This window comes from Cnephaeus nilssonii, assembly GCF_951640355.1.
Source record: "Cnephaeus nilssonii genome assembly, chromosome: 15".
NCBI lineage: Eukaryota > Metazoa > Chordata > Mammalia > Chiroptera > Vespertilionidae > Cnephaeus > Cnephaeus nilssonii.
Window position 1 is genome coordinate 34779959 of NC_137086.1, and position 27957 is coordinate 34807915.

A 27957-nucleotide genomic window follows, 5' to 3' on the forward strand; every position below is an offset into this window, starting at 1 on the left:
TCTTGCTTCTCAATCATAACTTCTAGAACAGTGTCCTCAAAAATTGAATGGGATATGCATCACAGGACATCTTTTTAGACTCAGGGAAGGCAAGAAGGAGGAGAAGGAGAAGAAGGAGGAGAAGAAGAAGGAGGAGAAGAAGAAGGAGGAGAAGGAGAAGGAGAAGGAGAAGGAGAAGGAGAAGGAGAAGGAGAAGGAGAAGGAGAAGGAGAAGGAGAAGGAGAAGGAGAAGGAGGAGGAGAAGGAGAAGGAGGAGGAGGAGGAGAAGGAGAAGAAGGAGGAGAAGGAGAAGGCTCACCATTTGAAAGTCTCATATTCTACTCAAAGGAAGCTGGGAGGTCTAGTGCAGTTGAGCAACTATTTATTTATTAAGCTACAATTAATACAGCCAAGGAAGTCAGCTAGCACTGTCTGCCTGCCCCACATCCTCTGCTTCAATTGTCCTGGTCTCTCCCACACTCCGTTTTTCTTTCTTTCTCTCCATTTACCAAAATGACACCCACCCTGCTTAAGTATCACTTCCTTCTGCAAGTATTGTAGCCATTTTCAAAGAATGCTTCAGTGCGCTGAAGAAAGTGGAAATAGTTCCTGGACTCTTCAAAACCAATTTATAGGGCCTAATCCTTGTTCTTTATAAGTTGTCTTCCCCATTAATTTTTGGCTTTTACAACCTCTTAAATTCATGGAAGTGGATGTCAGAGGTCTCAAACAATACTCACGTAGTAAGTACAGGCATATCTAGTTTTATTGTGCTTCACAGATACTGAGGGGGTTTTTTGTTTTGTTTTGTTTTTTACAAATTGAAGGCAAGACCCTCCATCAGCAAAAAGATTATGACTCACTGAAGGCCCAGATGATTAGCATTTTTTTTTAGCAAAAAAAGAATTTTTTAACTAAGGTATGTACATTTTTTTAGACATAATGCTATTGCACACTTAATAGGCTACAGTACAAGGTAAACAGAACTTTTATATGCAATGGGAAACAAAAAAAAAGGTGACTCCATTATTGCAATATTTGCTTTATTAGGAGCGATCCATAGTATCGCCCAGGTGTGCCTGTAAACAGGTGAGTAGCAGGTAAAATCCACTCCTAACCGTTGAGTCCTTCTATTGCAACTACTTGTCCTGACTTGCAGTACTCTATTGGATCTAGGCCAGTGGTCGGCAAACTCATTATTCAACAGAGCCAAATATCAATAGTACAACGATTGAAATTTCTTCTGAGAGCCGAAAACCGACTTCTGCGCATGGGCCTTGAAGTTTCAATCGCATTGTACGTGCGAGCCCGCACGTGGTATTTGGTGGAAGAGCCACACTCAAGGGGCCAAAGAGCCACATGTGGCTCGCAAGCCGCAGTTTGCCGACCACTGATCTAGGCTATATTTTCAATCAGGCTTAATTTCTTATAAAATGACCTTGTGGCCTACATTGATGTAAAATATCTGCAAAACTGTGTAACAGAGGGAAGGGAACATAGATAAAAGGTGTGTCCAAAAGAAGCAATTTGGTAATGTTCCTCTAGAATTCTCTGAGAGAGATACACAGTGAATCTGATGAACAGGATTGTTCTGCTTATTAGCGAAGCGTAAAAATAACGGCTTATGCATGATGAAGTGTTTAGGGAGAAGTGTGCCAGTGTCTGCAATTTATTTTGAAATACATTTCAAAATAAGAAATGAACAGATGGACAGAGGGATAAAAAGTGGCTAGACAGGTGACATGGCAAATGCAGCAAAATATTAATGGTAGAAGCTAGTTGGTGGATACATAAATGTTCCCTGCAAAGTTCGTTCAACACGGCTGCACGTTTGAAAATTTTTATGATAAAAGGCGGGGGGAGAGGGGGACTTGCTAACACTTTTAACATGTGTTAGCTTTCCATGTGTCAGCCACTTGAAAGATCTCATTTAGTCCTCACATCAAGCCTGTGATATCTTTACTATGTTATTATCCCCCTTTTACAGGTGAGCAAACAAACACAGAGAAGTTAAGTGACTTGTCCAATACCCCTCATGTTACAAGCGGCTGACCTAAGATTCAAATCCAGGCTGGTGCTATTTGCAAAGCCAGATCCCTTAGTATGGCCCAGGGATAATCCCACAGACTTTCCCAGCCTCCACTGAGGGTTATTCAAGATTCCCTCCCTGACTCTGCCTGACCCCTAATCCACGAAGCAGTCATTCATGTTCTTCCCAAACAACTGCACCCGAGAAAGGAGTGCCCTGGATCAGTGGATGAAATACACACTTTGCTCACAAGAACAGCTTCTGATCCAACTCCAGCGATGTGCTTGCTTCTCAATTGGTGGTGCAAAACAGATGCCATCTAGGCAAAGTGTTAGGTTTTCATGTTAATCACCAAGCTGAGCTCCACTCTATTCCGATGTTCAGCTGGACGGGTAGGACACCATTCCCCGTTGTCCATTTGGACTCCTTGGTAGGTTATCACTAACCTGCAGCTCCCCCTGTTCCATCCAAGTACCTTCCCTAACCTCACCAAACACTAGTCATTGTTCTTCTGGCCCTCCCCTATTACCACTTGAGTTTTTAAAATCTATTTCTGTGTTAAATAATTATTAGAGTAGTAAGATTATACTTCGACAGTATTATTACCATTTTCAACGACTATTAGAATTTTTTAAAAAATATATATAATTTTATTGATTTCAGAGAGGAAGGGAGAGGGGGAGAGAGAGAGAGATAGAAACATCAATCATGACAGAGAATCATTAAATGGTTGCTTCCTGCACGCCCCACACTGGGGATCGGAGCCCACAACCCGGGCATGTGCCATGACCGGGAATCAAACCATGACCTCCTGGTTTCTAAGCCTACACTCAACCACTGAGCCATGCCGGCCGGGCTTAAATAATAGTTTGGGTATGGTGTGATGTTAAGGTCAGATTTCATTATTTTCCGTATAGATGACAAATTTGTCCCAGCACCATTTAATGCAAAGACCTTCTTTTCACCCAGAGAATTGGAGTGGAGACCATTATAAACAAGTGGCTGCTATAAACAAGGGTCTATTTCTGGAGTTTCTCACCCAGCCCATTGTTCTATTTGTCTAAATTTGTGCCAATATCACAGTAACTTAATTTCTGAACTTTTTATAATAAATTTGGATATCTGGTAATGTACATTCTTCAGCTTTATTTTCCACTATTGGCTTAGCCATTCTAGGACCTTGGCATTTCTACATACATTTAAGAATCACCTTATCAATTCCAACAAAAAAATACGCGGGGGTTTCAGCTGAGAGTCATTAAATCTATAGATTAATTTGGGGAGAACTGATATTTTGACAATACTGAGTCTGGCAACCCATGAACACAGCATGTCTCTGGGGAGAAGCATTATAGGCAGATGGGAAAGCATGAACAAGGGCAGACAGACAAGAAACAGCCTGGTCCTGGAGTATGAGAAGCTACGAAGCAGTTCAAGGAGGTGTAAACGAGGCATGGAGGGCAGAAGATGAGGCTGAAGAAAGAGGCAGAGGCTAGATTAGAGAGGAACTTGTCAGCCACGTCTAAGAGTTTGTATCTAAGGCTGATGGATGGTTTTAAAGCACAAGAGTGGTGTGGTCTGATGTGCATCCATACGGAGGATTCAATCAGCAAAGGTTCTGAATAAGTTTGAACGCAAAAGTGTAGACAGGCATCATTGGAGATGATTACAGACGTTAAGGTGAAATATGATGATAATTTGAACAAGGACAGTGACAATCAAGATGGAAAAGAAATGACCCTAGGCAGTTTGGCTCAGTGGACAGAGCATCGGCCCCTGTAAAGAAGGGCCCCAGGCTCGATTCTGGTCAAGGGCACGTACCTTGGTTGCAGGTGCCCTGGCCCTGGCCGGGGAGTGTGCAGGAGGCAGCCAATCGATGTGTCTCTCTCACATCGATGTTTCTTTCTGTCTCTCCCTCTCCCTCCCACTCTCTCTAAAAATCAACAGAAAAATATCCTCGGGTGAGGATTAACAACAACAAAAAAAAAGATGGAAAAGAAATGGATTCATATTTGATTGGTAAAATCAGTAGGATTTGGTGACTGGATGTTGTGGGGTTGATGAGGGTGGTGAGTGAGAGAGTCAAGGGTGGCTCCGAATTTTATTTTATTTTTTTAAAAAATCTTTATTGTTGAAAGTATTACAAATGTCCCTTTTTCCTCCCATTGGCTTCTTCCAGCCCTCCCCACCCCACACCCAGGCCTTCACCTATCTATGGGAAGATGACGGTATAAGGAATATGGGAGGAAGAGTAAACCTGGGACAGATGCTGAGTAGGTTGAGTTTGGATGCCTATGACTTTCCCCATGGAGGTGTCTTGAAGATAATTGGATATATAGGTCTGAAGCCAAGAGAACGATCCAGGCTGGACATATGTTCCTGTGACCATGGGTAAAATCATGAGAATCGACAAGATTACTCAAGGAGTTCGTGGGTTGAGTGGTATTATGCATTCCTCCCTCATATTCCCATTCAGATTTAAGTTTTCCTAATTCTTTGTCTTCTTTTTCATAATATTATCCATTGATATCCCCTAGGTTAAAAACCATATAAGAAATACTGTTGCCCTAGCCAGTTTGGCTCAATGGATAGAGAGTCAGCCTGCAGACTGAGGGGTCCCAGATTTGATTCTGGCCAAGGGCACATGCCTGGGTTGTGGGCTGGATCCCCAGTAAGGGGCGTGCAGGAGGCAGCCGATCAATGATTCTCTCTCATCATTGATGTTTCTATCTCTCTCTTCCTCTCCCTTCCTGTCTAAAATCAATAAAAATATATATTTTTAAAAAGAGAAATACTGTTTACTGGTCTAACATTACATTTATGACCACAAATTTCAAATGGATATTTAATACAGCCGGATACACTTTATAAAGTTCCATTCTCATATACCATGTTTTCAGCGTCTCTTCTTCCTTGAACCATCCATTCCCTCGCCTTAGCCTTCCCCTCTCAGTTGAACCTTACATCATCATTCTTCACTGTTTTTTTTTTTAAAAAAAAGGCAATTAGACTGATTACCTCATCTTCATACCATCAAGTCTACCAGGTTCTCTGCATCAGCTCTCTTCCTTCTTGTTCCCGCAGAAGTGTCCGCATTCTAATCTACAGCCAGCCCCATAACCTGTGCTCTAGATTTCATTCTTTCTCTCTTCTTCACACATTACCCCCTGCGCTCTATCATCATCCATTTCGCCTTCACTGCTGCATCAGCCTCATTTTAATACAAATATCCCTCAATAGCAAAACAAAACCCTCTATAACAAAACAAAACTTTAGTGCCAGAGGCTGCTGATGCTCATGGATACATTTTCTTCTCTTCTTTCTGGGCACACAGCTAAATTACATTTCTCAAATTATATTTCTCAGCCCCCTTGTGGAGACCATATGGAAAGTAGATTGTGACTAGAAATAATGTATTCCACTTTCAGGCTTGGCCCATAAAAATCTCCCATTCGTGTCCTGGCCAGGTAGCTCAGCTGATTGGAGCATCATCTGGTACACCAAAAAGGTTGCGATTCAATCCCGTCAGGGCAACCGATTGATGTTTCTCTCACACATCTATGTTTCTCTCTCTCTCTCTCTCTCTCTCTCTCTCTCTCTCTCTCTCTCTCTCTCAAAATAAAAACATATCTTCGGGTGAGGTTTGAAAAAAATAAATCTCCCATTCCTGATTCTCTACTCTCTTTTTTCTTAGGTGACTTTGACGGCTACATGTTGGTGCTAGGGAATTGAAGATGCCTGGGTCCCTGGGTTAGTCCTGGAAGAAAGCCACTCAACTCACATTGGACTGTGACTCAAATGACAAATAAACTCTAATTATGTTAACACTAGAGGCCCGGTGCACGAAATTCGTCCAGGGGGTGGTGGTGGTGGTTTGTCCCTCAGCCCAGTCTTCACCCTCTCCAATCTGGGACCCCTCGAGGGTTGTCTGACTGCCCGTTTAGACCCGATCCCACCAGGCAGTCGGACATCCCTCTCCCAATCCAGGACTGCTGGCTCCCAACTGCTCGCCTGCCTGCCTTCCTGATTGCCCCTAACCGCTTCTGCCTGCCAGCCTGATCACCCCCTAACCACTCCCCTGCCAGCCTGATTGATGTCTAACTCCTCCCCTGCCAGCCTGTTTGCCCCCAACTTCCCTCCTCTGCTGGCCGGGTCACCCCTAACTGCCCTCCCCTGCAGGCTTGATCGCCCCCAACTGCCCTCCCTTGCAGGCATGGCCCCTCCCAACTGCCCTCCCCTGCTGGCCTGATCGCACCCAACTGCCCTCCCTTGCAGGCCTGGTCCCTCCCAACTGCCCTCCCCTGCTGGCCATCTTGTGGTGGCCATCTTGTGTCCACATGGGGGCAGCCATCTTGTGTGTTGGAATGATGGTCAATCTGCATATTACTCTTTTATTAGATAGGATAGAGGCCTGGTGCATGGGTGGGGGCCAGCTGGTTTGCCCTGAAGGGTGTCCCAGATCAGGATGGGGGTTCCCTTGGGGGCGTGGGGCAGCCTGGGCGAGGGGCCTGTGGTGGTTTGCAGGCCGGCCATGCCCCCTGGCGACCCAAGTGGAGGCCCTGGTATCTGGGATTTATTTATCTTCTACAATTGAAACTTTGTAGCCTGGAGTGGAACCAAGCCTTCTGCTCGCTCTGTGGCAGTAGCCATTTCTGTTGGGATTTATTTATCTTCTATAATTGAAACTTTGTAGCCTTGAGTGGAGGCCTGGGCCAGCCAGGGTGTGTGGAAAGCTTGGCTTCCTCCATCGCCAGGGAAACCCAAGCCTCCCTCCTGCTTTCTCAGTGGCTGTAGCCATCTTGGTTGGGTTAATTTGCATACTCACTCCTGATTGGCTGGTGGGCATGGCTTGTGGGTATAGCAGAGTGATGGTTAATTTGCATATTACTCTTTTATTAGATAGGATGTTGAGACTGCAGTTGTCAGTGAAAGCCTTGGCCTAATATCACTCCACACCCCCCTCCAGCTATTGCTCCATTTCTGTTTCCTTTAACACTCTGAATAGTTGTCTACACTCATGGTTTCCATCACTCTCTCCTCAATCTCCTTCAATTCAACTTTCATCCCCACCATTCCACTGATATGACTCTTACCAAGGTCATTAGTGATCTTCATCTTGCCAAATCCAAGGCCATTTCTTTATTCTCATCTTTTTCAATTTCTCAGCATCATTTAACACAGCTGACCACTTCCATTCTTTTTGAAACATTCTCTGGGACACAGTCTATTGGTTTTCCTCCTACTACACTGGCAGCTCCTTCTTCTCTAACAGTCCCCTAAGACTTGACGGATCCTAGGGCTCTTTTTTAATTTTGTTCTCTATCTGCATTTTCTTTAGGTGAAATGCTGCTGACTCCCAAGTCTGTATTCCTAGCCCTGTCCTCTCCCATTAGCTTTAGTTCTGCATATTCAACTGTCTACTGGGGTCTCTAATAGGCATCTGTAATATAATATCTGATTTTTCCTCTCAAATTCTTCATCTTTTTCTTCCTTTTTACCTGGTTGTGCAGACCAAAAATATGGGAATTTCCAATTCCTTTTTTTCTTTCCCACATCCAATCCATTACCTAGTACTTCTGGCTCTGCTACCACAGTATCTTACTAAATCTGACTTCTTTTCACCATCTCCTCAAAACAGTCATCGAAACACCACTTTTACTTCTCAGACTACTTCAACATTTCTTAACTGCTTTGCCTTCATTCTTGCCTGTAGCGTATGCTAACAATTTAACACATCAGTCAGAGAGAATGTCTCAAAATATAATCGTAAGTCAACCACACACTTAAAAACTCTCAATAGCTTTCTGTGTGAAACAGGAATAAAATCCATCCTCCTGACCAAGTGAGATTTCTTCTTTGTCTTCACAATCTCTTTAGTGTATTACAATATGGTTTAATGCTCATCAATAGTTTCCTTCTTTTGTACTTTTCTACATTTTGTGGAAATAATATTTTGGGGTTGGTAGGAGATTTCCCCCCCTCCCACCCCACCCCACCCCACCCTAGTTGGGTCCTCCAGTTCCCGTTCTTGCATGGCGGGCTGATGTTCCCCATTCCCCCTCCTTATATTTAGACAGCAAGGGACAGTGGAAAGAGCATGGAGCTTTGGAATCAGACAACCCATTGTTGAAACTGTGCGTTTCTTTTTATCAACATTCTGAAGTAGGAACTTAATGTCTCTGAACCCCGATTGCCTCCTCTATAAAATGAGGATAACAATATGTTACAAATGAAATAAATGAGCTGACATGCAGGTTCTTAGCACACGAAGGAAACAAAGTTATACTAGATTCCTTCAACACAATGATTTTCAACCTGTGTGCCCCAATGATTTTTTCAACATGCCATACTTGACTATTTAATCAGGGTCACTGACATCTTTCTCCTTAGGTGGTCAGATTTAAAAAAAATGCCAACATCCAACACAACAATAGCCATCTAGTGTTAATGAATCAAAGTTATACCTATTTTATTTTTTTGGTAAGATGGGCAAAACTACACTTTTTGGTGTGCCGCAGAATTTTAGTAATTAGTTTATGTGTCATAAAATGAAAACTATTGAAAATCACTGCTTTTAACACACTGTTTCCATTCACCCTTTCCTCCTGGGTATCTCTGTCCAACCCCAGGACAGTGTCCACCCCTCTCATCTTGAGCACACGGCGTAATGATATAACAGTGTGGTGAACCTTAAGAGTTTAAGAAGTTTTACTAGGTGAAGTTCGTCAAGTTAACTGAGCCTTCGCACTTGAGATATAAAGAGGGAAAATCAGATGACGGAGGTCCCCAAGGCCAACACATGAATTACAAGTGACCGCGGACGACAGCCGCTCCCGCACTTCCCCTCCCGCGCGCCCCGCGACCGTAGCACAGCGCCGCCCGCAGGCGCGGGGGCGGAGATTTGCATGTGCGAAATCGGGAAGAGGGGGGGAACCACCCGGAGAAAACCCCGGGCCCTCGTTCCACCCGCCCGGGGAGGGCCGGCCTCACTTCGCTGCCCGCCCCGCCCCGCCCCCCCAGGGCTCCGGGGCGGCCGGCCCTCTCCACGTCACTGCGCCCTCCCACTCGCTCCTGCCCTTGAAACCGCGCTCTTTAGAACAACCTGGAGGAGGGGGATTTCTCCGGGGCCGGCGCTTTCGCACGCTCGGGACCATCACTCCCGGCTCCAAGGCTTCCCTGCGCTCCCGACGATTCCGCGCACCTGCTCCCCACACCCCCCGACCCGGTCCCGAGTCCACCGCCGCTCCCCGGGTGGAAGCGTGGGCGGGGCGCGGGCGGGGCGGGGCGGGGCGGGGGCCGAGGAGTGCGGGTGCGCGCGCGCTCGCTCGCCGCGAGGTCGCCGGGCTCCTCCGCCCCCGGGGAGGCGGCGGCCGGGAGCCTACGTCAGCCGCGGGAAATCCCCTGCAGCCGGGCGCCGGCTCTCCAGCGGCAGGCGCTCGGCCCCGCGGCGCTTCGCCCCCTGGCTCCTGCACCCTGGACGGGCGACGCCGGGCGAGCCGCAGCGCGAGAACTAAGGGGGTGGGAAGGTGTGAGCCGCAAACCAGAGGAGGGCGGGGAGGAGGAAGACGCCCCGGGGGTGGTCTGGGGGACAGAGGGGTCCCGCCGGCAGAGGACGGAGTGGCGGGCTGGCTGACGGCGGCTGCCTTCGGTCCGGACGCGCGGCGCGGAGCGGAGCCATGGCCTCCGGTGAGTGCGCCCGGCGCCGCGGGCCGATCCGGGTCTGGGGGTGGGAAAGGAGCTCGTCCCGGGCAGGGGGAGGGGGACTGGGGGGAGGGGGTCTTGCTGCTCAATTTCGGGGAGCTCCGTTTTGATGGTGGAGCATTCTGACTTTAAAATCGCCGTATCTGGCGAATTGTCAGTCTTGTAAGGAAAAAAAAAATGGTTCAGGGTTTGCGTGCGAAATCAAAGCCATGCTCTGTAATTTGATGCCATTCCAGTAGCCGGAACCTTAGAAATTCCCCACGAGTTGGCTTTAGAAGTTAGGAAGGGAATCGTCTAAATAAGAGGAGACGAAGAGTTCTCGTATTGAGAAAAAAAAAATGGTTTTGAAACGGTGGTTTTATGTTTTAGACTAGAAATGAGGAACCTCAGACCTCAGGAGAGCTTTGCGCGCTGTGTGTGTGTGTGTGTGTGTGTGTGTGTGTGTGTGTGTGTGTGTGGTTCCATCTCACCCAGGGCTAAGAGGGGATGCTGCTGTGCTAACCGTTGTACACAATTTGCGCCTTTAAAAGCCACCAGCGGCGTTGTAACCGGGCTTCCCGTGGAAATGTTGCCTCGACAAAGTGGGCTTTTTTTTTTTTACAGTCCACGGCGCACCTTCTAGTTTACGGAGTTTTATTTTGTTTGTTTGTTCCTTTTGTTGGAAAGAAGCGAAAAGAGAATTTTTAGAATACCCACGGTTTACAGTAGGGATAGGGATGAAAACCACTTTGTATTACTTGTGTCAATATTCTTTGAATAAATGCGTGCATCTCTCGCTTTGGGGGAAGGAACGGCTTAGAGGGCACGGGAGGGAGTCTCGTATGTATAGCCATGGCTGAGGGCCGCCTGTCACCGGAGGGGAAGTAAACCCAGTCGTCTGCGATCGAGTTGGACCTTTTCAGGGTCCTGGGGAGGCTCCTGGGGGCTCCTTCCCGGCGGAGGGAGCGGCGTGAGCAGAGGCGGGGAGAGCCGGGGGTTCCCGGTGAACGCTTCCCTGGCGGCCGGAGAGGGGCGCTTGTGGATGCCTGAGCCGCATCCTCCCCAGTCCCCGGGACGGTCACCCCCAGCCGGGGACGGAGGGTGTCTGGCAGAGAAGAGGAAGTTGAAAGCTTAGAGGACTTTTTGAAAAAGGGCTGAGCAGAACACTGTCAGAGCCTCTGCTGCTTTAGGCTGAAAAGGAAATCGGGGTGGTTCACATGACGCTTGATTTCAGTTTGTGTGTGTGGTTTTTCAAGTGGGGTTTAAAGTATTTCAACTTTCTCTTTACCCACTTCACTGACCCTCAGACTTTCAGATAGTCTTGTAAGTGGATACATTCAAAGTGTGTTTAGATGAAAAAGTGCAAAGATGACTTGGAAGAGCAGGTGAATTTATTGGTGATGGGGGCTTGTGAGAAAGTAGTAGAGAACGGCGAGCATTATACATTTAGCCAGAAAAGGTCAGCCTGCTGGCAGTTGAACCAAACTTCATTAATGTATGGCGTGAATGCAATACTTCTAATTCTTTCAAAAGAGAGAGAAAAATAATGAACCACGTAGAGAAAGAGTATTGTGAAACCCACACCATTTAAAAATGTGATACAGTTTAAACTTGTTTAATGACATTCTATTTTGTGCTGTTTATGAGGACTGATTCCCTAAATTGAAGGGGAAATTTTTTTTTTAAGGAGTGGAAAGTTGTAGAATAATTACCACAAGTTATTTAACTTATAATTCAGTTGTTTGAAAATTGCTAAGCAAAATTTTAAAAAGGAGTTTGGGTGTACTTAAGCAGTTGTAAAGACTTTAGAGAGTTACTGAATTATAAATTCGCATCCTGTTTCGAAACAGTAATTTAACCTAATTACACAAAAAAAGGTTGTGCTAAATTAGTTTATCGTTGTCTAGTTTAGATTCCGTTTGTAGTAAGGTAGTATTAAAACCTCAAAAGGTATTTTTATTGATTACCAAACCTTAACCATTTCTTCATTTCTCCCGGATGTCATATGTAAATAGGTATGTGTAGTTGAATATGTGATCTGTATAATGTAAAAAGTAACATCAGAATCTCATAAGCAAATTCTGTAAGTACCATGAGTAACTGGGCTCTGATATATGTATAGTTTATATAAATTCTAAATTTTGTTCAGGTAAATTATCATATTATTTAGAATTTCACAGTTTGTGTTCTATTAAGTTGTCTTTTTAAATTACACCTTGATTCCAGTCTTTTGACATGATTAATTAGAGTAGGCATTGTAAAAAAAAATGCTCCCATACCCATTAGGCCATCATTACTCTTGTATATTTAAATAAAATTAGCTATTTTAGGTCTGAATTTAAAGCTTCCCATTGTTCCATTGAAAAGTATAAAATGTTCTTGTGTGTACATAGCAGTTCTGTTTACTAATAAACAGTACTGTCTTTGGTAAAATGTTTTAAAATTTAGATAATTTATTTTTATTATCAGTTTTCTTTAATATATAGTTCTACTATGTCACATAGGAAGTACACGAAGAATTTGTTTTTGTTAACGACACACTACTTCCCACCTCTGTCTGTAGTGTAAATTTCAAGAGAACTATTTCTCTTGAGTAAGGGGGAGGAATGTAAGTATGTGGTGCAATTTAAATTTTTAATGGTAGAGCTGCAAGCTGATAGCTAAAGCAAATGACTTATTTTAAAAAATAAAAGACTACATAGAAATATGAAGGCTGTTTCAGAAATGCAACACATGAAAATATAGAGATAACAGTACTATAAAGGAATGAAGGTGATATATGGTAGGCATAGAGTAAAGGGAATGAGTGAATGAAATGACTAGTGAGGGGTCAGATGATGAATCATTTTGGGAACACGTGAAGTGTGTGTGTGTTGTAGTATCTCAAATACGACTTAAGGGACTCGGCATTCCTTTTATTCCATCTTTTTCTCATCTGTTCTCTGCAAATGATTGGGGTTGTAGGTACACGACCTAAGTAACTGAATGAAATGTACTTTTTTTTTTTAATACCAAAGGAAATTATTGTAAGCAAGATACAATGTACAACAAAAGAAATAGTGAAAAAATGATAAATCCCAAGGATTTTTTATTTATTAAAAGAAAGCTCTTTTTATTTTCCAAGGGTCCAAGTTTGGATGTCAGAAATCTAGACACGATAGAGAGAAAAATATTAAATGGGAATGTATAGGGATATTTTTCATTATATATTTTAAACAATTTATTTTTGTTTTACCACTGAGTATATCATTCACATAACCGCCCCCCCCCAAAAAAAAAAACAACAAACCCCACCTCCTATAAATTAGCGGGACAATGTTTTTCCATTTTTGAAAAATGATCATTAACATACTGTGGGATATACTTATACAGAAAATATATTTTAAATTCATATTTAAATGAGCATCCTGTAATTTTTATTTTTAGATCTGGTGATCTTAGTCAAAACAGATGATTTGGCCCTGCCATCTGTTCTTCATTTAGTTAAATACCTGAAAGATCTAGGACAGATTTTAAATATTTCTCTACTTTTTCACCCTGGAAGTTAATTTTTTTTTCCCAATCCTTATTTTTTTACCCCCACGACAATGAAATCTCCAGCATTAGACTCTCTGTTGTCAAAATCTTTTATTTAACTTGTAATGCACACATCAGCCAAATACTCATCTAAAAATTCCCCTTGCTTGGGTTATTAAGACCCAATTGAGAATCAGCCTGATATGTTGAAATAAACCTGGACTTTAGCCTATGATGAACCTGAATGGGTTTTTATTCCATTTCTACCACTCTGTGATATAAAAATGGGAATAATTACTGCTGAGTCTTGTGAGGAACAAATGTGATCATGAATGCCCATGTGATCATGAATGCCCATGTGATCATGAATGCCCATGATCACAATTTTTTGTAGTGGAGCAGTTTGGGGACTCAAAACTGTAGGAAGCAGAGACTACTAGAGGCCCTTGGCACTTACTATTTAAGCTTCTGATGATTCTAGAATGTTGTGAAACCATAGAACCAATATTCATAGACTAGATCAGACGCTAGATAGATAATATATCTAATATCCTATATAATAAAAGGCTAATATGCAAATTGTCCCCACGGGAGTTCAACCAACTGGGAGTTCGACCACTCGCTATGACGTGCACTGACCACCAGGGGGCGGCACAGGATGAAGGAAGGTCCCTGCTGGCAGCAGGCATCCAGGGGAAGGAAGGCCCTGGCCGGCAGCCAGAAGGCCCCGATCGGCCCTGATCGCCGGCCAGGCCTTGGGAACCTACCGTGTACGAGTTTCGTGCACCGGGCCTCTAGTTAATATATAAGAGAGGAATGCCGATTTACTTTTAAAACATTTGAAATCGTTTTGTGTATATTTAAACTAGGGGAATAGAATTTGACAGTGACGTTTGGACTCAGTGTATTTTTTCTCCTTTGTCCACTTAAATGATAGTAAGCATTCTGGGGGGAAAATAAATCTAAAATTGTTTAGTAGATAAATCATGTGTCCCTTTGCCAAGTTGATTGATATAGCTTATCCTCTATTGTATTTCTCTTGCACCTTCCATGTTAGTCTTTTTCCTTCCTTATGGGAATAGGCTTAAGTTTTCTTTGCCCCTTTGTTAATTGCATGCAATTCTAGCTATTAAAGAAGTGGTAACTCTAAATTTTGATGATAACAAGGAAGAAACAGAAAAAGTCACCCACGTTCTAGGGTAAAGAAGATCATCACCATGATTCAGTTGGGTTCCTAGGTTGAAGGAAAGAAGAATAGTTATTATTTTCTTTTTCTTCAAAGTGAGTAGAGGTGATATTTGGAAAAGTATATATTGTTAGCTCCATTTGCTCCTTTGGGTCTCTGTTATCCAGTACCCCTGTGATGGAGATGCAGGCTGTAGTTAATTATTCTCAACTGTGGTGTTGACACATTGGTGTATTATAATCATTTTGTGTGCTGTATTTGAGAAATGTTTTTGATGATAGTTAAAATATTAATTTTGCAAGTGATTTACTTTTTTAAATAGATCAGAGTGATTAAAGGCTATTTTTACAGTAATGTTTCCTCCCCTTTGCTTGCATTTGGATAAGCTTTTTAGAGTGGGAGGGAGGGAAAGAGCAGTTACAAGCAGTCAGAATTCTTCTGCCTAGTTGATCTATCACCCAGCCTATACTTGTGTGTGAATTTTTGGATTACTTCTCCAGATATGTGCATCATTGTTTCCACTTCTTTATGTTCTAGGGCAATGGTTCTTAGTCAGGAATGTGTTAGAATTGCTTGGGAGGCTTTTTCAGGAACATGTCTGGGCTTTAGATGGATCTCTGTTTCTGTTCAGCAGACCTCAGGTGGGGCCAGGGAATGTGTATGTTTTGAAAGCTACCTAGGTGATTGTGATATACAACCCCAGGATGAACTCTGTTCCAGGAATATCATTGGATCTAAATATGCACCTGCCTGTAGCAAGATGCATATCTTCTTAACCTAAATTGCATTTATTTTAGGTTATTTGCTGTATCAGTTATTGTGAACTTATCTTCAGCTGTTTTTATGCTTATTGTTGGTATCTCAGCTGACATATTTACTAATGTCATTCATAATTTCATATAATTTTGAGCTTTAGTTTTATCTATAAAATGGAATGATAATTTCTGTTTTATGAAGAATAAAGTTAAAATCATATGAGAAATTATTAAAGACAGTGTTGTAATTACTATAATTAATTTTTTTCACTGTATAATTAATGCTGGTTCCCAATTCTAGCTATACAGTTTTAGTTTATAATGTGTCTTTCTGAAAGTTGATTCATTTTTAACTTTTATTTCAGTTTAATTTCTTTTTTTTATCTTACAAACTCATACTTTGTTAGGTAGGCACTGTGTTTTAAAATAGCACTTTTTGCATATGTGCAGGTAAGACCATAAATAAACCTTGCAAACATTTTGGCTGTATTTCAAATGTTATTCTGCTCTGTATTGGCTTTTTATAATATTCAAAATATAGGGGTCAATCCCAGTTTATTAATTTAAAAAAAGTACAGTAATCAATTTGTTTGGAACCAATTTTGAAGACTTTTCAGTGCTTTTCACAACTTTAGTGATTTGAGATAGTATTATGAGTTGAGTACTCATTTTCCTTGCAATTTCCTGATTTATATTCAAAACAGGGAATTGAGGAAGGAAGTAATTGGGGTACTGACACATGATATAAATGATTTATAGCTGGAAGTTTTTTAAAAACATAAATACATATAAAGAAATCGGAATATAAATGGATATGAGGAGTATGAAGATGTAGACATTCTAGTACATACAAAGCACTATTTTTTTCCATAGTAGGTGGAGCCTATTGAAGAAAATCTGATTAATCATGAATGCCTAACTTACACAATCAAAAAGATCTTTAGATTTTTATTCATTCATTCAACAGATATTTACTGAATATCTGTGTGCAAGACACCACGGAGTAAGACACAATTCCTGCCTTCAAGTAGCTTAAAGAAATAAAACAAGTAGCTTTCTTTCAAGTAGAAATAGTAAGTCTTCCCTAAATTATAGTTATTTGGAATAATTGCCATAAACAAAAATACTATGGTAGTTTAGAGTAGGGAAGATTATTTCCAACTTGAGGAATGTAGAATATTACAATAAACTCTGGTTGTTGGTAAGACTTTTTACCAATAAAGAGCTTCTACAATAGGAAGAACAGAGTTCAAGGTGTTTTTTTTTTAAGTACTTGATGTTATATAACTAATAGGTCATTTTTATAATTTAAAAAATCTTTTTAAAATGTTTTATTTAGTTTTGAACAACTGCGTTCCTGTTCTCTTGTGTATAGACGTCTTCATAAACTCTAGTTTAAGGAAGAGTTGTGTAACCAATGAAATATTTGAATTCTCATTTTGAGCTTAGAATTTTTGTTCACACTCCTCCCCCAATCGTTAGCCACTTACTTACCCTTAATGATGTCATTCTGTATCAACTTCCCACCAAGACAACCTTTCAATAAGTAGTGGGCAGGGATTTATTTGACCTTTAGTTCAACCACATAAATGATTTTAAGATATCACTTAAAAATTTTTTTTAATCTTTTAAGTTGAGTATTTTGAGTTATTGTAAGGAAAATGTATTTCCCTTTAAATATTCCTACAAGGATAAATCAGCATGTGAGATATTTGAAACTGAAAATGTGAATTGGAATTACTTGAAATATACAAAAATATATAAGGATATGAAATTATGAAATATCTGCATGCCTACATTTTTTTTTCAGTAAAATTGAAATAAGTATTATGAACTTGATTAGGTTAAATTCTTTTTGTTTTTTTCTGGCTCTTTGTCTTTTGAATAAACAAATAGGTAGTAGAGTCAAACACAAGAAGCCTGATCCAAACAGAATAAAATTAAAGGTGACAGTAGTAATACTTTACTCAGTAACCCAACGTAGAAACTATGAAGCCATTAGTGATTCTTTTTCTTTTTTTTTTTTATATATTAATTTTTATTGATTTCAGAGAGGAGGAGAGAGATAGAAATGTCGATGAGAGAGAATCAGTGATTGGCTGCCTCCTGCATGCCCCCTACTGGAGATCGAGTCCACTACCCAAGCATGTGCCCTGACCTGAATCCAACCCAGGACCCTTCAATCCACAGGCCGACGCTCCATCCACTGAGTCAGACCAGCTAGGACAAGGATTCTTTTTCTTAACCCTAATGTTCAGTCAGTCACCAAGTACTGTCAATTTTATCTTTTAAATAATCCTTCATTTCTATTATTACTACTATTTTTCAGACATACTCTCATCATTACTCATATTATTCTAACAGCCTCTAAAACTGATCAACTTGCTTTCTCTTTTCAATCTGTTTATTGCCACCAGAATTCTTATTTGAAAATTCCAATCTGATCATGTGATTTCCCTGCATACGATCATTCCACTGATTGACACTTCAGAGAATGAAATCCAAATCCCCAAATGTACTCTGGCTTTTGGTTCTCTTTCTAAGCAAGGGAAAAGCACCCCATTCCCATCAGGGCTATTTTGGTGATTCTTGAAATCTTCTCTTCCATTGAGGCTATATCTTCTATACTGGTACACCTTTGGACACACTGCTTCCTTTTCTTAGATTGCCTACCTGTTCCCCTTCTCCCTCCCTCTCCAGCTTTTTGCTTCATCAACTCCTATTTTCCTTTGTGTTGTTTGCCTCGCAGTTCTATAAAATCCTTGAAAGTAGCAGTTGTGATACCATCATGGTATCACTATAAATCGATGTTTTAAGAAAGCACCTGAAATAATCGACACTATTACTACTACTTGTCATATTTGAGACACTTGGTAAGAACTTAACACTTTATGTCTAATCCTCACAACAACCCACTGAGGCAGAACTGTGGTAATTAGCTCCATTTTATGCAGTGGGAGATTTAAGAAATTTAATAACATTTACAAGGTTGTCATTGTTAAGATTTAGCTGGGTAGGATTCAAAGGCTTCTTCCTTTGAATCCATAATGCACTAAGACCCACTGTGTTGCCCTTTCTGAAGATTTGTTTGCATTCTAACACGGAATAAACCTATAGTATATATAATAAAAAAAAGGATATCTAATTTTAGTATAAAGACTACTGAAGTGATCACACAAAAATGGATTATCTAATTGAGGCAGTTAACCAAAGTGATTGAGGAAGGTTTTTCACTGATGGAAGTTCTCTTCACGTGTCTGAAACAAAGACACATTGCTGCGTATTCTATTTGTAAGCACACTTGAGTGTCTTTAGTGAACTTTTGTTTCCACAATTTGGATAAGGGGGGTGGGGGGTAAGTTATATATTTTTTAGAGAGCTTTATTGACATATATTAAATTGCACTTGGTTAAAGTATGCATTCTGGTGTTCGTTTTTTAATAATTTTTTGTAAGTATTACATATGGCCCCTTTTTTTGTTCTAGTAAGTTTTGACATATGTACAGCCTTGAAATCATGGCTTCCAATTATCATAATTAGCATGCCCCTTTCCCCCCACTCAAACCCCCAATCTGCGTTCTGACATTATAGATTATTTTACATATTCTAGAGTTTTAGATGTATGGAATCATACAGCATGTGCTCTTCAAGCCTGGCTTTCGCTCAGCATAATTATTTTGAGATTCATCTGTTGTGTTTATCAGTAGTTCATTCTAAAGTTGCATATTTTGAATTGTATTTGTTATAGAAATAATTATTTTCTTTTCCTTCATGGTATCTTATACTTTAGATGAGGCTGATTGAAGATTATGTTCAGCCTGAAGCCCCTTCTGGAACTTGTTTTGATAGACTCTGTAAAAGTCCATTGACTGCAAGGAATTTAGATGCATTTACATTTCCAATGAGTAGTTTTTTAGTCCACTATTAAGAGTCTGGGGTTAAATCAAGCTGTTAAACTCACTTTTGGAGTAAAACATTGTACTTCTAAAGATTTTCTTCTTGACTCTCCTGGGGGAACCTTGGGAGAAAGAAACCCTTCTGCTTGGTCTCATGTGAGAAGTGGGTATCCCCAAAGTGGCTATCTCAGAACTTCACATTGGCATTAGCTCTAGGTATGAAGGGATAAAGTACTAACCAATCAATATGATTTGAATGACATGTGTTAACTCTATTTGGAGCTCAATTTGAATGGGAGAAAAAGGTGTATTTGCCACCCGATCTTAGATAATTACATTTTAACCTTGTTATTTAATTTGGGAGGGAAAATATTGTAGTCTGCTGTTTAAAAAAACAAAATGACATGGTTAATAGCCATTATTATTGCTGTTTGAATCTTACGCTCCTCCTCCTTTTTTTTAAATTTCAGGTGGGTATAACCCATATATAGAGATCATTGAACAACCCAGGCAGCGGGGAATGCGTTTTCGATACAAATGTGAAGGGCGATCAGCAGGCAGCATTCCAGGGGAGCACAGCACAGACAACAACCGAACATACCCGTCTATCCAGGTAATAGACCATTCTCCTGTGTTGGTGTCTCACTCTTAGTTGCTTCATATTTTAGCTACAGCAGTTGCATTAAAGGCCCAGTTTCTTTACAGTCATTTCCATGGGCTTTTCTTCTTCTTTTTAACTAGAGGCCCGGTGCACGAAATGGTGCATGCGTAGGGTCCCTAGGCCTGGCCAGCAATCAGGGCCCATCTGTGGGCAACTGGCGGGGCGATTGCTGGCCGCGCCCTCTGCCACCTCCCTCTGCGGGGCGACTGGCGGGGTGACCGGGGGCAGGGAGTGGGGGGAGGTGCCGCTGGCACCCGCCTTGGCTGGCCTGGGGCCTGCGGGCTGGGGGCAGATCCTGCGTTGAGCATCTGCCCCCTGGTGGTCAGTGCACGTCATAGCGACCAGTCATTCCACCAGTCATTCTGCCATTCAGTCGATTTGCATATTAGGCTTTTATTATATAGGATTGATTTGTACTAAAGAGCTATCTAGGGTCATTTCTTAGCTACAGTATGGATTCTTTATCCCTGCTGATAGTTATGTTTGTGTGTTAATCTAAGTAGAGTGATTCACAGTGCTTAGTGCACATTGGCAGCTTTTGGGTGATGATTCCTTTCATGAAACACAGAGCTAATGAGGAAAAAGCATTCTCTCCTTCCAGCAGTGAGCAGAATCATTCTGTAGATTAAAGACATGGATATGGGAACCCAGTCAGAATTCTTTCTACAATCATTTGGCTAAACTAGGTTCTATGGGAAAGGAGAATAAACATTTTTGCCTCCTTTTTCCTTGCCTTTATTGCCTACCCCTGATACTCTGGGTTTCATTGACTGATTTGAAATATAGTCATTTTCTAAATAGTTTTTTATGTTAGCATAAGTTTTAAAAGTAGTTTTTGATCCAAAATGACTTTGATAGTATACTCTACTTATAAAATATACTATATTTCATTTTATTTTTAATGAATTTTTAGCCTTTCAATGCCAATTAAAAACTTGAATGGCAGAGTGGACTTTGAAAAGTGTTATTTAGTCTTTCGTCAACAGATGTTAATTCACTGTTTCATAACTAAATTATTTACAAAGGTTATTCTATTGAACTTAAGGGGAAGGCTAAATTATAGAATAAAGCAATGGCAAAATTATTGAATTCTAAGATCCTAATATTTGTCACTTTTTTGGCAGCAATATGGATTTGAGTTATTTAAATCCTTTTGTTTAAATGTTAAAGTGAGAGAAATGCTACTAAAAGGTAGCATTCCATAATTCAGCTTATTCTGTACATTTTCGGAAATATTTCTAAGATCCTGTAGGTTCTGAACCCTTTACACATCTTGAGTTTTACATCAGCCTATATTACAGTTTTAAGTGGTTACTGTCTCTTTTATTCAGAAAGTCAATAAATACTTCCTGGTTGCTTTTCAAATTGAGTTTAAATTCAGGATTATGAATTTTAGTGTCCTCTTACATGTAAAGCTACCCATCATTACAGAACTGCTTTGCTCCTTTGTCGTAAGCTGGATTTTATATTCCCTGCTTTGTATTTGCAAACTTTTTAGTTTCCAAACTAAACATTCTCTTCCTCCCCATGCTCAGAAAATCCTCTTTCCATGTTTAACTCTCCTCTTTATTCTCAATGTCCTAGATGTACTTACTGTGTGAAAACAATTTTGTGAAACTCAACTTGATTTTTGCGGGCCGGCAGGGGAGGGCAGTTAGGGGCAATTGGAATGGCAGGGAGTAGTTAGGCGTTGATCAGGCTGGCAGGGGAGTGGTTAGAGGGTGATCAGGCTGGCAGGCAGAAGCGGTTAGGGGCAATCAGGCAGGCAGGCAGGCAGGCAAGCGGTTGGGAACCATCATCCTGGATCCCAGTGGGATCGGGCCTAAATGGGCAGTCAGACATCCCTCTAGGGATCCCAGATTGGAGAGGATGCAGGCTGGGCTGAAGGACACACACCCCCATGCACGAATTTCGTGCACCGGGCCTCTAGTTTTGGTATAATTTTACTTGTTTTTAAAAGGAAAATAAGCAGAATCAGATATGGCCAATTGAAATTAATATGCCAAGGAGCTGAGAGGTAAATTCTTCCCTACTGGTATTCTTGGCAAGTTTCATCCAAACTGCAGTTGCCAGCCAACTGGATACAGTACTAGCTACATTTTATAAATTGAACCCTCATTTAGTAGAATAGTTCTTCATGAGGAATATTTATGGATCATTTATTTCCCTCTTTTTTCAGATTATGAACTGTTACGGAAAAGGAAAAGTGAGAATTACATTAGTAACAAAGAATGACCCATTTAAACCTCATCCTCATGATTTAGTAGGAAAAGACTGCAGAGATGGCTACTATGAAGCAGAATTTGGACAAGAACGCAGGCCTTTATTGTAAGTATACAATCACAGACATCTTCAGGAATCAGACAAGCATGGGGTGTTTTGTCTCCTATATGTGTACATCTGATATTTTTTAGCAGAATAAACTAATTCCTCATTCTACTTCTATTTATATAGTGTACATTTAAATTTTCTTACCATTTACATTAGAAGTATCCTTTTAGCCCTAGCTGGTTTGGCTCAGTGGATAGAGTGTTGGCCTGTGGACTGAAGGGTCCCGGGTTCTATTCCGGTCAAGGGCACATGCCTGGGTTGCAGGCTTGATCCCCAGTAGGGGACATGTAGGAGGCAGCTGATCAATGATTCTCTCTCATCATTGATGTTTCTCTTTCCCTTCCTCTCTGAAATCAATAAAAAAGTACATATTTTGAAAATTGTGTATCCCTGTGTTGGTGAGGCTGCCAGAAGAGGGGTCCATTCATTCTGTTGGTGAGAGAGTAAATTAATAAAACCTTTCTGGTAGGCAATTTAACAACTATATAGCAAAAGTCTGAAAAATATGAATGTCTCTTGAACTAGCAATTCTACCAGGAACTTATCCTCAGAAACAATTAAGCATGCTTAGACACTTAGCTATGGTGATGTTCATTGCAGCTCTGTTTGTAATGGCAAAAGTTAGAAGCAATCCAAATAATAAACAAAGGAGGGTTAGTTACATAAACTGGTACATCCATGCAATGTACTTCTATGTAACCTTAACAATAACATTGAAATATGTCTTTGTATAGAAAGATTCACAATATGCTAGGTAAATAGGTTTAAAACAATATGTGAAAAATATTTTTAAAGTAAATGTGTATGTTACCGTGGTAGTATATACACTAAGGTATTAATAGTAGTTGTTTCTGGGTGGGTACATTGTGGGGTTTCATGTTTTTCTTTTGTTTTTACTTTATAATTCATTTTTTATAATGAACATGCATTGAGTTTGGGGGGAAATGAAACTAACAGGAAAAAAATAGTAGCTTCCTTAAATATTAGTAGTAACCATTTAGAAAATATACTTATATATTAGTAGTAGCCATTTAGAAAATATACTTATATATTAGTAGTAGCCATTTAGAAAGTATACTTGAAAATAGTTTTCTTACAATAAGAACACAAAACATAAAATATCTAGTAATAAAACTGGGCAAGAAACATTTCCTATTTCTATTTTTGACCTCCCAACAGCATTTTACACTGTAGATCACTCCTTCCTAAACATTCTGATTCCTTGATTTCTGTGAGAACAAACTCTCCTGTTTTTCTACTTTTCTGGCTATTCCTTCTCAATTTTACAGGCAGTTAAATTTTTGGACTACCTTAATTATACCTAGTAATTCCCAATAGTGCCCTGTATGGCTGTTCTGCCTCTCTCCCCAATCCAAGATCCCATTAAGGATCACACATTATATTTAGTTGTCATGCTTATTTAGTCTCCTTTAATTTAGAGCAGTTCGCAGCCTTTTTTCATCTTTCATGATGTTAACATTTTTGAAACGTCTAGGCTGTTTTGAAGATTGTTGTTCAATATGGATTAGTCTGAATGGTTGCTCATGATTATATCCATGTTCCCATGAATAGCATGAATAATATTTTCATGTTAATATGAAACATTTTGGACAAGGAATCTACAGAGGTGATGCTGTATTCTTCTCAAAGTATCTCTTCAGGAGGCGTGATAATAGTTTTTCCCACTTGTGGTATCAAGTGGCATTCTACTGTAGAGAAAAGCTTTCCCATTTCACACTTCCCCATATAAAAAAATAACACTATAGACCCATGGATTTTTATTTTCAGTGGACGGACATTATTTTGGTTTTCAAATTGACCCAGATTTGACTAATTCAAGCCCCTTCAGACTGTTTTCACTGTCCTTTGGCCATGGCGCCATCTTTCTTTGAGCACTTCTTTACTTCCTGACACAACAAAGTGTTCAAGACCAAGCAAGTTACCTCTCCTTTTGTCACTGCCCTAAAATCAGCTCTCTTTTCTAAGGAGCCCTAGTTTTTTCAGTGGGGAATGTACTTAGTCTGATTGTCTTTTTGACATATTCTCTTAAACAACTCAAAAGAATCTCAAATAGAATACGCCCCACACCATGCTCTTATATAATCATACCTCTTTCCTCTCAAAATCGGTCTTCTAATGTACCTTATCTAAGTCAGCGGTCACCAATCGGTGGTTCTCGGACCGCCAATCTAAGGTCCGCCAATCTAAGTGGTTGCTATAAAAGCCCCAAACATAGTTGTCATCCTTGACACCTCTCACACAGGTGCACACGTTGAATTCACCGATGGGTACTTCCTAAAGAGTTCCTGAATCTGTCTCTCCACTTGTCTCAGTGACCTCCCCTCACTTCCACACTCCCGACGCTGTAGTCTAAATGTGGGCTGCGAAGAATAGCCTTCTGACTACTCTTCTCCCATCACCTCTTTTTGTGTCCTTCACTTTAGCCAAAGTGATCTTTAAAAATAAAAATTTTTAAATAAATAAATTTATTTATTCAGCGTGATCTTTTGAAATACAAATCTGATGGTCACATCTCTTCTTAAAACATGTTAATGGCTTTATGTGACTCTTGGAATGAGGACAACATTCCTCATAGAGCCCACGGGACCTGCTTGTGTTTCCAGCCTTCTGTTCTGCTGTGTTCTCCTTGACCCCCGTGCTCCAGTCACAAGGCCTTCCTTTAGTTTCCGGGGCTCACAGTGCTCTTCTGTAGGCTCCTTTGCGTGTTCTTTTCCTTCTGCCTGAAGCTTCCTGACTCTCCTTTCCCCTACTTCATTTCTGTTCATAATAAGTATCACTTCTTACAAGAAACCTGTCTGCCTTCCTTGAGTTGACCAATTCTTTCCCATCATAGGGCTCTCATGGCATCATGCACATCTCCTTTATAAAAATGGTCATGGTTTCAGTTTAGCGTTTTTGTGTGTGTGCTTACTTAATGTCTGTCTGCTTCACTACACTAAAGGTTAGCAAGTTTCTTCTGTAAAGAGCCAGATAGTGAATATTTAATGCTTTGCAGGCCATATAGTCTCTGTGTGGCAACTTCTCAGCTCTGCTGGTGCAGCATGAAAGCACCCCATAGACAGTACATCAGCAAATCCGTTGAGTTGTGCTCCAATAAAATTTTGCTTGAAAAAGCAGGCAGTGGGCCAGATTTGATCCATGGACTGTAGTTGGCCACCCCCTGCACTAGACAGCTTCGTGAGGGGAACGATTACATATACCCCCATTTTCCCCAGAGTTTTTGGTACATGATAAGAACCCCAAAACTTATTGAATGACTATGAAGGAATGAATGTATGAGTCAAGTAATCTCTATGATCCTTGGTTTCCTCATGTCAGAATTTCAGGAATCTCTGCCACTTCTAATCTGTGACTAGCAGTCAAATATGATTCAGATGAAACTAAATCAAGTAGTGTAAAAATATATCAAAGTGGAGGATTCTTTACAATCTTTTGTCAAAGGAAAAAGAACCAAGCTAAGAATCTTTCTTTCAAAGAAGCAGAATACTTTTGAGGAAGAGGATTGTGGTTTCAGGGTTTCAAGAAAGGATTATGAATTCAAGGCTCATTTTTTTTTTTAGTTATTGGAGGCAGAGAAAAGAAATATCAAGGATAGTTTAGGTGCTAACAACATCACAAGGCGGTAAATGGGAAGAGCATGAACAGCATGAGCCTGGAGAGGGGCCTGCAGGCAGGCAGCCTCCTGTTGCAAGTGGCCTGTGCAACTTGAACAAATAGGAATGTTATTATAATCAGTTTTGCTTCCTTATTTCACACCCACCCAGCTTTAATGATGTCATGGTTTTTCCATGTGGGAACAAGTATGACTGGTGGTGGTAGGGGAGTTCCCCCAACCATCATCTGTAGTACATATGCAAATTAGTAATATTTGTAGCTATTGAGAAGTTTTCCATAAATGACATTTTGAAACTTTTGTTAAATATTATTGTTAGTATCAAACATCTTTCTAATTAAAGAACACATTTCAGTGCTTTCTTATGATGACTGATAATTATAACTTCATATAATATGACATAAAGTATGTTCCACTGCGACTAGCAGTGTAGTCAGGGCTCAAATAACAAGTGTCTGTGTAGTGGAGTGTGCCAGGTGTGAGAGGACTCGCAGACACCATAGCAAAGTGGAGAGCCCTCCATCAGCTTCAGCAAGGTGTTTCTGTACCAGCCTACTCTCGCCAGACCTTTAAAAAGAAACCAGAAGTCAGACATATGTGTGCAATTACCTGATTTTTAAATGTTGGTAGTCTATGAACATTTTTTTTTAAATGCAGACAACACTTTTATGGGTTCAGCAAAATATACCTGTGGGCTTCAGCCTGTGAGCATTTTTATAACTTTTGCTTTACATTATCAAATATACAGATTTTATTGATTTGATAATGAATTTGGTTAGGAGGTGAATTTTAGCTTTTTTAAAAAAATTTTTTTTTATTGATTTTAGAGGAAGGGAGAGGGAGAGAGAGATGGAAACATCAGTGATGAGAGAGAATCATTGATTGGCTGCCTCCTGCATGTCCCCCACTGGAAATCAAGCCCGCAACTCAGGCATATGCCCTTGACGGGAATCGAACCTGGGACCCTTTAGTCCATAGGCAGACACTTTATCCACTGAGCCAAACCCGCTCAGGCTGAATTTTAGCTTTTTGATGTCACTTCCCTGTTAATCTTTACCTACTTGGGTGTATTTGACCTATGCATATTAGTAAGGTATAATTGTAAAATACTGTATGCAACAGCTATATGGGATGTATGATTTTTCTTTTAACAGTTCTCTTAGAATACAACCCCACTGTTTTTAGCCTCACATCTTTATTATAGCAGTTGGAAATTTATAACATGCTTTATTATCTCCATCTGACAGTATGAAGACTCTTCACTGTTGGATGGGTGCTTAATACTTAGGATATTCTTTAGTATTTATGTGTTTAACTATAATGCATTTTGACAGTTCTGTGTTTTCTTTCTAGTTTTCAAAATTTGGGTATTCGATGTGTAAAGAAAAAAGAAGTAAAGGAAGCTATTATTTCAAGAATAAGGGCAGGAATCAATCCTTTCAATGGTAAGTATGTTTGATATAATAATTTCTGTTATTTGGATATTGATTTATTCGTGTAAGTGATTTCTATTTGTATTTTAAACCTATGGTTAAAAGCTATCTTAAATTCTGTGTTCACTTTTCTACTTGTTGACTTCTATCTATGTCTGAATAATGAAGTATATTCAATATCTTTCAGTGTTAAAAAAATTCTTATGCTTTCTTATATCATTGGAAAATGCCATTTTTCTATAAGAAAACCTCGGAAATGTTCTTCTTCATTCTGGAATGTAAAGCTCTTTTTAATTCAAGTATCATTGACATACAATATATATTAGTTTCAGGTGTACAGCATAGTGATTTGTCATTTATATACCTTATAAATGCAAGAAGTCTAGTAACCATCTGTCACTGTTCAAAGTTATTGAGATATTACTGGTTATATTCACTGGGCTGTACTTTATATTCCCGTGACTCACTTATATTATAACTATAAGTTAGTACCGCTTAATCCCCTTCACCTTTTTGCCTATCCCCCCACCTCCCCACCCTCTGGCAGCTATCAGTTTGTCCTCTGTATGAATCTGTTTTGTTTGTTCATTTGTTCAGTTTTTTTCATTCCACAGATAAGTGAAATGATGTAGTATTTGTCTTTCTCTGACTTATTTTACTTAGTGTAGTACCCTCTAGGTCCACCTATGTTGTCACGAATAGCAAGATTTTATTCTTTATTCGGCTGAGTAATATTTTATTGTCTATGTATGCTACATCTTCATTATCTGTTCATCTATTGATGGACACCTAGGCTGCTTCCATTATTGTACATAATGCTGCAATAAACATAGGACTGCGTATATCTTTTTGAATTA

General features: G+C 40.4%; 1 protein-coding gene across 2 annotated transcripts in view; it reads left to right on the forward strand.

Moving 5' to 3' along the window:
* The first annotated feature begins 9341 nt into the window (after positions 1-9341).
* Positions 9342-27957, forward strand: part of REL (REL proto-oncogene, NF-kB subunit) — a 41545-nt gene continuing 22929 nt past the window's right edge. For both annotated transcript variants that reach the window (XM_079791779.1, XM_079791780.1), the window contains exons 1-4: positions 9342-9694; positions 19512-19654; positions 21882-22030; positions 27021-27112. In XM_079791779.1, coding sequence (XP_079647905.1) covers positions 9685-9694; positions 19512-19654; positions 21882-22030; positions 27021-27112 — 394 coding nt within the window. In that variant the 5' untranslated portion in view covers positions 9342-9684. The remainder of the gene's footprint in view (positions 9695-19511; positions 19655-21881; positions 22031-27020; positions 27113-27957) is intronic.